The sequence below is a fragment of the Podarcis bocagei genome (genome assembly GCF_964188305.1).
Source record: "Podarcis bocagei genome assembly, chromosome: 5".
Lineage (NCBI taxonomy): Eukaryota > Metazoa > Chordata > Lepidosauria > Squamata > Lacertidae > Podarcis > Podarcis bocagei.
This window is the reverse complement of record NC_138129.1, coordinates 46,469,128-46,482,072: the sequence shown is the minus strand read 5'-3', so window position 1 is coordinate 46,482,072 and position 12,945 is coordinate 46,469,128. Positions and strand designations below refer to the sequence as shown.

General features: G+C 42.6%; 1 protein-coding gene across 4 annotated transcripts in view; it reads left to right on the top strand.

Moving 5' to 3' along the window:
* Positions 1-12,451, top strand: part of PPARD (peroxisome proliferator activated receptor delta) — a 47,736-nt gene extending 35,285 nt beyond the window's left edge. For 3 of the 4 annotated variants that reach the window (XM_081195820.1, XM_081195821.1, XM_081195822.1), the window contains 6 exons: positions 1,977-2,216; positions 4,819-4,970; positions 6,930-7,068; positions 8,225-8,427; positions 10,387-10,837; positions 12,118-12,451. In XM_081195820.1, coding sequence (XP_081051946.1) covers positions 2,081-2,216; positions 4,819-4,970; positions 6,930-7,068; positions 8,225-8,427; positions 10,387-10,837; positions 12,118-12,365 — 1,329 coding nt within the window. In that variant the 5' untranslated portion in view covers positions 1,977-2,080 and the 3' untranslated portion in view covers positions 12,366-12,451. The remainder of the gene's footprint in view (positions 1-1,976; positions 2,217-4,818; positions 4,971-6,929; positions 7,069-8,224; positions 8,428-10,386; positions 10,838-12,117) is intronic. The other variant, XM_081195823.1, reaches the window with a different exon arrangement.
* Positions 12,452-12,945: the final 494 nt, after the last annotated feature.

The following is a 12,945-nucleotide window of genomic DNA, read 5'->3' as shown; positions in this document are numbered from 1 at the left end:
TTAACTTTTAGGAGCGAGCTTAAATCATTTTTATTTCAAGCCAAGAGGGTGCTTGTGCCCTGAAACATGACTTGTTAAAAATTAAATAAAGAAACAAATACATATTAAAAACAGGTAACAGAAGTAGAGCTGTGTGTCCATGGTAAAACTCTCAGCAAAACTTCCCAGCAAAGTTAGCTGTTCCATTCTGGTACTGGCTCCATATCTGCATGAGTATTTTGCCAAAGACAAGTATGCATGTGTGGCACATGGGGCTGTTCTAAAAGCCCTTACACAGCAGAAATCTGTGGGGCTTAAATCTGTGGTTTAAAGTGATATGATACTGCAGATGGGGTCCTAAAGGCAGCTTTGAGTAAACAGTTGTCATGTACGCAATCCTCAGGTAACTGCTGAATTGCAACTTTAGGTATTGATTACAGGTGCTAATATTATTGTGTTATCACCAATTACTGCTGCTGTGAAGGGTCAGTTTGCATACATTTTAAGGTCTTGTACTGAATTTTTGCATTTCTTTACTGTTCAGCCTTATATTTATTTTCTTTCATACCAAATTGTATATGCATCCAATGAAGTTGGCTCTAGCCCATGAAAGCTTATGCCACAATAAACAAAAATTGGTATTTAAGGTGCTGCAAGACTCTTTGTGCATAGAATGAATTTCAATGGATTCTCTGCAGCATTCCCTAAGTTGTGGAATTTCCTCCCCACAGAAGTGTGTCTGGCTTCTTTGACAGCTTTCAGCAAATGCTGAACACGTACCTCTTTACCCTAGCCTGTAACACCTGAGATAGGTGTTTTCAGGGCCCAGTCTGTTCCTGTGATTGTACTCTGTTTTAATTTAAAAATCTAAATTGTTGTAACCTGTCCTGGGACCTGCTAGTGATGGCTACATCATTGTAGCATATTGAAAGGCTGTGTGTTTTTAAGGCTAAAACCCAAAGAAATTCCATGCTCAAATACAAAAATGAAGAGACTTCTGAGTGAACTAGACATAAATACGTGGGATGTTACTATGTGTTATGAGTAGTTCTGATATTCTTTTATTGTTTTTCATATAATGCAGCTTGCTGGGGCAGCAATCTGAAGATGACTCTTGGGGAGGGGACAGAAAAATAGACTAAGAGGAAAGGGTTAAGCCCTCCCACCCTCTGCTGGTCTTTTGCTTCAGATTGCAGCCTCAGCAGCTGCATTGAATAGCAAATCCCTCAGCATATAGAGAAATAGTAACATCTCTTTGAGGGGCAGATTACACAGTGTGGTTTATGTACATACAAGTAGTCTATTCCTGAGCAAACCCTCACATGGACAAACATAATGTATGAGGTGGATACTCAAGGATGTGATTGTCAGCAGTTCCCATGATTGTAGTGACTGGAAATAGTGCCACTGTGATTATGGGAAAAGTTGCTGGCCATAGTTGTTCTTTCCTGTAACGTATCTTGTTTCTCCATGCGATCCATTCCTAAGGAAGGTCAGGAAATGGAATATGTACACAGCAGATACAATGTAAATTGGTCTTAAGAGGGAAGGTGACCAGGATGTGGAAACATTCTGTAAAATGCTCAACACACTCTGGAGATTGTGAGCACCTTGTATTTATGTGGAGGGGAATTTTTTTTGCAGAGTTCTGTGCTTGTTGACAGTTCAGAGGTTAAAGTGATTGTCCCATGACCGATGGGAAGGCACTTGTATTTTTCGTAGCTTCCTATTCCTTTCCTTATACAACCTTGAGTGGCCCATACTCCTCTGTCCTTGAGTTTGAGGACAGCTGTCCTTGCCATCACATCCCAAGCCTGTGAAAATCGGCACATTGCCATTGGAATACATTTGCCTAGTTTCCACTGAGTGCAGAGCTTGTGATCCTAGCACAGATTACCAATCCCTATATACACAGTGGTCCATTGGCCTTCTAAGACTCCATAGCACAATGTTTCCCTGTCAAATGCTCTTTAACATTTTCCTTCTCTTCTTTGAAGGCTAACAGGAACAGCCTGATAGGGGCCCTTTTCCAGACAGACGTGGATGATGCCAGAGCTATGACAGGGACTGCAGTCTGGGCACTGAAGGGTGGTGATCAGTTATGCAACAGCCAAAGGAGGAAGTACCTGAGGTCAGGGAAGAGGAGGAGGAAGAGGAAGAGGCACTGACGGCAGTAGGTGGAACCTCAGACCCAAATGAAGGACCAGATAATTCAGCACCTTCTATCAGCTACACAGGTAGGTTGGAGAAGCAGGCTAATGCATCCAACACATTTTAAAGCAGCAATAGGTGGCTTTTACAGTGAGCTTTCCCCTCAGTAGGCAAATTTGTCACAATATGACAAATTCATTCTTTTATGCTGATTCCCCACCCCAAGCTAGTTGTCTCAGTACCTCTTTTCCTTTCCACAACACTCTTAATCTCTTGTCTCTGATTATGGTTTTTTGTTTTTGTTCTCCTTTTCTCCCTCTGTTTAGACGTTCACCCCTTCGTGATCACTCCTCCCTGCAGATGTCCTGCAGGCTCAGTTCTGAGCCTCTTCTCTCTTGCAATACGCTCTCCGTGTGTTCATGCTTGTACTTTCAGTCTGAACTGCCCCCTTTACGTGACTCCTGTATTTATTCTTTCCATCCCTCTTTTCGCTTTCTGTCAAGTCCCATGTTTGAACATCTCACTGACATTTCCTTCTGTGCATCTGCTGATGTCTCTGACTGGCCATGGTGAAAATGGGATTTCTAGGGTTTCCATTCAGCTTCTCATTCTTCCCATGCTCCCTTTCACTGTCACATGCTCACACACTACATCCATGGGGTGATAGTCAGCTCCTTCTAATGCTCTTCTTATAGCCAGGCTATGGTCATTCTGCTGATGCTTCCTCTTATTGATGCTATTGGTCAAGTACTTGGCTGATGTTGTAAAAACTATCCACGGTTTTGACAGATATCTATCAGGCTTAGATAGGACTTGGATTTGGCCCACAGGGCACCAGCTGGTCATTTCTGGTTTGGACTTCTGCCTGTTGGCTTCCCTTTGCTTTCTCATATGCGAGACAGTTTGGAAACACCCCCACTAATATTTTTGCCTCTCTTGCTGTGATTATGGCTCCCCTCATCTTAATGCCCCAACACTGCTTTCCTATCACTCATCATGCAAGGAATTCTCACATTTCAGGTTAATGTTTTTGTCTGTGACCCTCTTTCATCTTACTCTCTTCTGCTTATAGCTCCCTCTCTGCTGAAGCTCCTCTGTAAACTACATTTCCTTTGCACCTAATCCAAGCCTCACCTTCATGTTACTCCTCAGGCATGCAATAACTGATGCCACCCACATCCTGTCTACCGTGCAAGTAGTCATGCAACAGGACACAGATGGTTTAATCAGCCTGGACAGGAATTCATTACTGTATGTTCTGTTGTCTCTCCTCTCTGTTGCTGTTGAGCAAGGGAGTTTGCATAGCAGAACTTTACAATGTTCACTGAAAGTGAGCAAAACAGGAAGAAAACAGGATTAATAAATTTTGTGAAAACTGTAGAATATGGTGAGTGCAAACAAATAATTTTCTGTTCAAGGGGGAGTTCAGAGAATACTGGCTTAGCTACCTGCGTACAGCACTAGTTGGCTGGTGCCTGTTACATCACAAACTCACCTACCTCCCATCCCTGGTTTACTTTCTCAGCTCTTAAACTGATTGCCCCTAACAAAACATAGATGATGAATGAACATTTTAAATTACTAAATGGACATGTGTTGCTTTCAAAAGAATACATTTTAAAAGATGATCTGAAATATTGGGGAGGGGCAAATCTGTTAACTAAATCAGGATTCAGATTACCAATGTGTGCATCTGTCATTTATGATTTAAAGGGGAAAGGCAGCAGGGCTCATCCTATTGGGGGAAATCCACTGTAATTACTCTCCTTAACTTACGTTTGGACATGATCTTAAGAGAAACAGTGCTGAAGTTAGTATGGTGCTATATTAATACTTGCTGGTCTCACGTAAAGAGGCATGTGTGAACATATCCAGAATAAGAGAAGTTATTTGAAATTAACCTTTCAACAGATGCGGAAAAGAATGTTGAAGTGATCATGAGTGTGAGGGAAGGCAAGTTAACTTATTGGGCTAAAGTTTCAAGTGTATTTCTGCCACAAACTTTGGGTAAATCCACCCTCAGTTTTGTGGACTTGAATGGTGGGAAAGTTTTCCTCTGAATATTTTATGTTGGTCACTTTCAAGTGTTATGCCATAGCTTTTGCCAGTGACCTGTAGAGATACCTGAGTTGCCTTCTTTTGACGTTTTTGTGAACTAATTCATTGAAAAACAAGGCTGTCAAAGACTCGGTGATTCTACTGAATAACAAATGATTTTGCCTGACCGGGGTATGAAAAGGAAATATGAAGGCACCCAGAACATGCCCAAACTGAGAAGAGATATTCTCTTGCTATCAGTGGCAATAAATTCCATTCTGAACAGCAGTTCTGTGGTCTCATGTGTTGAAGAGTGTTGGTTTCAGACACTTAAACCTTCTGTGCTTTGGGGAGGGGGGTGGTTCTGATGCCATAGCACTGCTGGATTCTAATGCATTGCTAGATTTTGTGAACTGGAAGGATGAAATAACCAGTGAAGAAATGACAAGCATGTTATGCACAGTGGTAAGTTTGCATCAAATACAGGCTGAAGCTGGACTTTCTATGAAACCCAGTGCTTTACAAATGCAAACTGGTTGGTTGCATCTGGGGAAAATGCAAAATATGGGTAAGGAAGTTGTGCTGTAGAGATGCTATGTGTCTGGGGCAGAACGGCAATGCAGTGACTTCTTGTTTTTGTTTCCCTGTTAGATCTTTCCCAGAGTTCTTCACCTTCTCTGTCAGACCAACTCCAAATGGGCTGTGATGAGGCAACCTCAGGAAGTCTGAATGTAGAGTGCAGGGTCTGTGGTGATAAGGCATCGGGGTTCCACTATGGAGTGCATGCATGTGAGGGTTGCAAGGTATGCAATGTACAAACTCTATGCAGAAGGGGTGGCTAACTTGTGACCCTCCAGATGTTACTGAACTACAACTTCCATCATCCCAGATCATTGGCCATGATGACCAGGGCTCCTGGGAGTTGTTGTCTAACAACACCCAGAAGGTATTAGATTTTGTGGCTTTAGCACCCTCCTTCAAGACTCTTACCATCGTGTTTGAAGTCATACATTTATAGAGTCCTTAGGAGTCTCTTCACCAACCGAACCAGGCAGTGACTGATCAGGAAAATTCAAATGACTATAAAGTTTTAATAAGCTACCACTACAATGCACAAAAGAATAAGCAACAAATACAAAGATACCAGTTCTTATATTTAATGTTCTCTTCCCCTGTTGGTAAACTTTTGCCCTGTTTCTTGCTCCTTTTCTAACAAGAATAGATTGCCTCATTTCCCAAGACAGGACATCAAACCAGTTCCTTTTTCTTTCTTTAACCTAGAAATGTGTTGGTCTGTGCTGCTGAAAACCCCTGACCTAAGCACATTGATTAGAAAAGTCTGTGTTCATCATCTTTTGGTCTGACCCAAGTGTATTCAGTTCTAATTACGTGCCAAATTTCACTTCTGCTTGTCTTTTTGAGTTCTAACTGCGTTTAACTATGCATTTATTTTAGCCCCTTTATTCCTCAAAGCATGATTTATTAGCCATATATTGTATGACTTATACACATGTTATAGTAGATCCACAAGGGCCACGTTTTAGCTACTCCTGTTATTCACAAGGTTAAAGGAGACTTCAGTGAGTAAATTATGGAAGGAAACGGAATCTTTTCTTCAGAGGTTAAAGATCCAAGTATCTCTAACCCACAACTGGAACAAAGGTATAAGACTAACCTTTATTCTGATAGTGCAGAACAAAAGCACTATTCTGCAAACATTAACAAGGTGCTGCATTCTGTGGACCTGAAGTAACAATATCCCTTGAAATGGACTGGTAGTAATATTCCTAAGCTCTACAGACTAACGTGGACACCCTTCTGGAATTTGTCCCTAATATGCACAGGAGTTTTGCCTGGGACATTTTCCTGCTTTACGTCTTCTCTGCCCTTCTTCCCTGTCACTATTCTCCATCAACTCTGGTCTCCCTGAGAACATAGACATTACTTTTAGACATAATCTTTGGTTGACATACTCCATGGGACACCTGTGAACGTATTCTGCTCCTGATCATTTGGCTGGCTGTTCGAATCGCAGAATGCCAAAGGAGATGAGTTATTCAATGTCTAAGTGATGCCAAAATTATCCAAAGGGGGCAGGGGGCGGAGGGCGGGGAAGCTGAAGGGAGAGAGACAAGGATGTTAAAAAGCTGGATTTGTTTATTCATATCCCCCTGCTGGATCTTTGTGATACTACAAGTCTGTTTTTTTGCTGTTTTTTTACACAGGACAATTATGCTTAGGCTTTCTTCCTGCTTGTACCATTCTTTTCTCCATGTGTATGTTAAAAAAAAATTTTAAAGAATATTTCAATTGAACAAAAAATTAAAAGTGAATAAAGAAATAAAAATAAAAGGTACATTATATCACTATATATGCAGACAACTACAATTCCATATATGCAAGTCTAGTATGTAGGTATATGAATGTTATTATTATACAGATAGATTTATGGTTATTTATAACCTACCATAATTTTTAATAAACGAGTTCCAAATATTGTTATGCTTGTCCATACAAAGCCTACTTTGTAAGCAATCGGTTCATAAGCTGGGAGTCTTGTCCTGCCTTCAGTCCTTCTCCATGTGTATGCTAGAATGTAGTGTGTTCCATTGTTCTGAAGTCTCTTTGCTTGTTGCTGAAAATGATATTCTGTCCTGAGACTCAAGTTGACAGTAATCCTGGGACATTTTATAAGGAGATGCTGTGTTATCGCAATGACCCATCTCCCTGTTTCTTTTCTCCATCTGCCTGCTCTCCAACAGGGCTTCTTTCGTCGAACAATCCGTATGAAACTAGAGTACGAGAGGTGTGAGCGGAGCTGTAAAATTCAGAAGAAGAACCGAAACAAGTGCCAGTACTGCCGCTTTCAGAAATGCCTCTCCCTGGGCATGTCGCACAACGGTGAGACTCCTCTCCTCCCCTTAGCTCTAGATACAGGAAGAAAAACATAGCTAGAAATGGAACTTTGTGTTTTCTGTAGGCAACGTGTTTAGTATTGTGGGTGGTGGTGTTTGGGGGGGAGTGTCTAACTATGTTGCTCTGGCAGTCATCCTCATTAGCCAGGTAGTGGGTTGGAATCATTGCACAGCCTGCATGCCTTTCCTTCTGGAAATGATTGTTATGGACACAGCCTAAGAAAGGCATGTCAATGTCTATTGCTTCCAGTCTATTTTTCCTTGTTTTGTCTTTAGAAAAGTGGTTCCCAATTAGCTACCATATTTTTCGCCCATAAGGCGCACCTAGTTTTTTGGAGGGAAATAAAGGGGGAAAAATTATTCCCCCCCCCAGGTGTGGGAAGCCCGAGCTTCCCCCGACCCCAGCCCCCAGAACAGGCAACTCTCCGCAAGCGGTGGGAGCCTGGCGCCGGGCTCCCGCGCCTTGAAGAGAGCTGCACGAAGCCTGGGTGCGCTGAGCTCAGCGCGCCCAGGCTTCGGCATGCAGGCAACTCTCTGCAAGTAGTGGGAGCCCAGCACCGGGCTCCTGCGCCTTGCGGAGTGTTGCCTGCATGAAGCCTGGAGAGCGAGAGGGGTCGGTGCGCACCGACCCCTCTCGCTCTCCAGGCTTCAGCGAAAGCCTGCATTCGCCCCATAGGACGCACACACATTTCCCCTTCATTTTTGGAGGGGAAAAGGTGCGTCCTATAGGGCGAAAAATATGGTAAGTACTGCGGACACCCTGTTTTTTAAAAGCCAAGCCATAGACCCCCTACTTTTGAAAACATTGATATCTCTGTGGTAGTTTTTGTTATCTGAATGGTGCCACCATGCCCTCCAACATGTCCCAGCAGAAAACTGGGATGTGCATCTTCTGGGATGTGCGCTTGCATTAGTCACGTGACCTGTGTAAGAGCACAGTGCCCCAAAACCACCTTGAGCTTCCTGATGGAAAAAGAGGGATATAAATGTAATAAGTAACACTCTTATTTTTTGTTTCCCTCCCCGTCCACCTATAATTGTATAATATGAAATGTCTTCAATAAATAAATAGTTGGAAAGACATGGGGATGCTATTTTGTCCCAAGACTCCTAACAGTATCTTCTTTATTACGTTTCTTCAGCCATTCGTTTCGGCCGCATGCCTGAAGCTGAGAAAAGGAAGCTAGTGGCAGGACTGACAGCAAGTGAGATCACCTGTCAGAACCAGCAGGTAGCTGACCTGAAAGTATTTTCCAAGCACATCTACAACGCCTACCTGAAAAATTTCAACATGACCAAAAAGAAGGCACGAGGCATCCTGACTGGGAAAGCCAGCAGCACTCCAGTGAGTACCTCAGTCCCAGAGGGATGAAAGTGGAGCAGAACTTGCCAGGCAAGCTCTTGGCATCTGCAGTCCAAGAGATTCAATGCTGTGCCCAAAGCAGACTCTCTGACATCAAAGAACTTTAATCTACTATTTGGTCTTGCTCATAAAGAGAAGCTTGGTGTTTTGTTGATATTGAGGCTGCTGGTGTGATCAGTGTGACCTGAGTTACATCACCAGGATAACCAGAAGTTTTCTGTATTCAAATTATTCTACAGAGTTTTATCTGAAGAAGTGTGCATGCACATGAAAGCTCATACCAATAATTAACTTAGTTGGTCTCTAAGGTGCTACTGGAAGGATTTTTTTTGTTTTGTTTTGACTACGGCAGACCAACACGGCTACCTACCTGTACAGAGTTTTAGTTAGTGCAAACGGTGGTGATTGAGTTCAATCCTAAATGCACAAAAGAAAAGAAAAGAAAAAAATATAATCCATTGATTCCACTGAGAGAATGTTTCCCATGAAAACACATTCTTCTTCCTTTTTAAGGCTCTATCCCATGTGGCTTCCCAAAAGAAATATAGAAGTTTATTTATACATATAGCTCACTGGGGACTATAAAATCGAGCTATATAGACATCAGCATTACCATGCAGGAAAAGGTGGGAGAATTTTTTTTAGGGTGAAAGGTCAAAAAAGTAGGCATCCCTATAGCATTATTAAATAGTGGTAATACATATTCATTTGTACTATTGAAGAATGCTTCTTTATCATTGTACACAGGTGTCATAATAACTATAGATAGGTAAGATGAACTTTCATTTTATATCCTGCTCCATCCCAGGAGGTAATTATCCTTGAAAATAATAGCAGAACCCAAGTTTTTTTACTCTAAATTGGAACTGGTGTCTGAAATATCAAGAAGTGCTTATTCTGTATTTCACTTCAAACTTCACTGAATTCAGTAAATGGAAGTTTTGTATAGTGCCTCACCATCCTGATTATCAACAAGTCCTCAGTGTAATCTTTCTTCTGTATCAGCCTTAATTTTATTTTAAAGAAGCTGCTTGCCATTCTTCTTCTTCTTCCTTCTTCTTCCTCTCTTCCTTCTATGAATTCAGCACAGTGTTGTTTGCTAGTGTTTCCGATAACTGGAGATACAGGATATCTGGCAGGACTGTGAGCAAAGTTGTGTTATTTTAGCTTTTTCTTTTTTTTTTCTTTTGCTACAATTTAAGCTTCATTTACACAATATCCCAAGCCAGTGATCTTGTCACTTAGGAAGCAATGAAGCTTACTGTTTAAGTCAAACTGGCAGCTTTCACCAATAAACGCAGTGCCAACCTGAAAGTCAGGAAAGGTATGAAAAAGCATCAAGTAGCATATGAATTTGGTACTAACAATTTTCTGATCCATTTAAAAAAGCAGAAATCAGTGCAGAGATGGGCACAGTCTCTATGATGAAGCTTGCATAATCATAGACTCGTAGAATTATGGAGCTGGAAGGGACATGGTTCATAAGCATCACCACTCAGTATATCATGGGTAGGAAACCTTTTTCAGCCCAAGGAGCACATTCCCTTCTGGACCAGCTGCCACTGGTGAGCAGGGCTATTAACAAAAGTGGGTGGAGCAAGAGGAAAATGGGTGGAGCAAGAGAAAAGTGGGTGGAGCAAGAAATGACCTTTGTAGAGGAGGCTATTTTCTACACAAACTCACATTTTCTGTCTCCCATCTGAGGAAGCTAGAGGCATTAACAGAGTTGAAGAACACTTTCCAGTCAGGCAGTAACACTTGGTGGGGGGTGGGGGGGAGCAGGGCCAGTGAGGGGGTGGCTGGCAGAGCTCTGAGGTCCAGATGGAAAGATCTGGAGGGCCACATGTCACCCTCAGGCCTGGGGTTCCCCACCACTGCACTTCAGCCTGTAGCTTGATTCCTCACTGCAGAATCCTGACTCTATGTGTTTGTTCTTTGTAGCCTTTTGTGATTCATGACATGGATACCCTGTGGCAAGCGGAAAAGGGTCTTGTGTGGAAACAGCTGGTGAATGGGATACCACCATCCAAGGAGATTGGCGTCCACGTTTTTTACCGCTGCCAGTGCACGTCTGTGGAGACTGTGCGGGAGCTCACAGAATTTGCCAAGAGCATCCCTAGCTTCATTAGCTTGTACCTTAATGACCAAGTGACTCTGCTGAAATACGGGGTGCACGAGGCCATCTTTGCAATGCTGGCCTCCATTATGAACAAGGATGGGCTCCTGGTGGCCAATGGGAATGGCTTTGTGACGCGCGAGTTCCTGCGCAGCTTGCGAAAGCCCTTCAGTGATATCATGGAGCCCAAATTTGAGTTTGCTGTGAAGTTCAACGCCCTGGAGCTGGATGACAGTGACCTGTCTCTGTTTGTAGCTGCCATCATCCTGTGTGGAGGTGAGAAGGGGGAGTTATTTGCTAGCAATAGTATATGCTTTCTAAAAGCTTGATGAAGACCAGGCCATTATCCTACTAGGTTAAGAGCAGTTAATGTTAGTTTGAAGGTGTGATTGTGATGCTGGCAATGCAGACAGGATGAAAAAGCTAGAAAGTATTAAATCATCTTCTCCACAGTCCTGTGCATGCTTACCTGAAAGTAACCCCTACTGAACACAGTTGGACTAACTTCTAAGTGAATATGGATAGGATTGCATCCACATCCAATTTACCACTTACCACAACATCCTTGTTACTTTCTTCTCATTCAGGATACCACCCACTTCTTCATTTTTAATCTTTCAAAATCCTTATTGTTATTATTTCTTTGCTGAGTCTTGCTCTCCTCTCTTACCTCCCATGACTGTTTGGTCCTCAGTACCTCTCTTAACTCTGTTGAGATCTTTGGCCATTTTGACCTTGTCTTTGGTACCACATCTCACACACCCCAGTTCAGCTTCTATAACTGATTTAACAGACAGATGTAGTGAAGAAAATGAACCTTGCCATGGAGAAATCCTGTTCATTCCTTTAAGTAAAAATCATGATAAATGTTTGCTGTAGTGCAGCATTGCTCAGTAAAGTGTGGTTTAAAATAAACAAATCTTTAAATAGTGAGTGAGAGGTCAGGGCAGCCTTGGCACTACTCTGTTTTCTTGTATATAGAAGCACATTTGCATGTATGTGCTCATTCTGTGCATTTCTGTGTGTGTATGAAATCTTTTTTAGAACAGCTGGAAAACTACTCCAGAGATTATGGGGAGGGTGGAATAGAATGCGTTGCCATCCTCACGCAGCACTAGTCACACATAGCCTTACACACAACTCTTTTCATAACCTTTTTGAGAGGAGAGTTGGGTATTTCCCATTCAGGCGAAGTTGCCAAAAATCTGCAGAAGTTACACGACTGGAGCCTGCAGGAAGACAGAAAAAACATAGTTTGTACTTGGGGAACTGACATCAAAACACCCACCTTTCGCTCACAACGTCTCATCTGAATTCATCCTTGTTTCCCCAACTTATATAATACACAGCATCAAGTGGTTAAGATCACTTCAGGCAGCAGACATGTTTGCATTTGTTCAGGAGAGAGGGTGCTACATGTTTGAATGCTCCTTCATGAGGAAAACTCCCTACAGATGTCAAAATGTCACGCTGAGGAGCAGGCTAGTCTGAGCTTCTCTTGGTGTTCAGACAGGTAAAGGTTTGGAAAATAATGTCTCTCTCTCTCTCTCTTGTAGACCGTCCTGGCCTGATGAACGTTAAACAGGTAGAGGAGATTCAAGACAATATCCTCCAGGCCCTCGAGTTCCACTTGCAGGCCAACCACCCAGACACTCAATACCTCTTCCCTAAGCTGCTGCAGAAAATGGCTGACTTGCGACAGTTGGTGACTGAGCATGCGCAGCTGGTGCAGAAGATCAAAAAGACAGAGACGGAGACTTCTCTGCACCCACTCTTGCAGGAAATCTACAAGGACATGTATTGAGGAGCCTATATTTAAGAGATAGGTTAAAGCCATGGAATCCAGCAAAATGCTTTGTACATTAGCAAAGAAATCCCCTGTGTCTTCCATTCCTTCTACTGTAATTGCTTTTTTCTATATGATTGCTGCATTCTGTACATAGAGGGGAGGGGGTGTTGTACAGCAAAAGACTTGGCATCTACCACATGGTGGTAGATCAGGGCTTCCGTTAACATACACTAAGTGAAACTTAAAGGCACATCATAAGCTAAATATCTGTTGCTACAGTTCAGCTGTTACACTGTTCCAGAGCAGCTGATGTGTTTACACACAACCTCGCAAACGTGTTTGAACTGTGGGTTGGATTCTGCGGTTGGACAACACAGGTTTTGTCCATCCAGTTAAAGCAAGCAGTAGCTTGGCTGGCAGGTACAGGAACAGCACTTGCAACATATATCCGTTGTATATTATTTTTATATTGCACTCTGAATTCTAGCTTGGCCCTCAGCCGTAAATTCTAGGGTGTTACAAGGAAAGGGTGTGTGTGTGTGTTCATGCGTGTGTGTGTCTGTGTATACATTTCCCAAAGAAACCTCCAACTGTT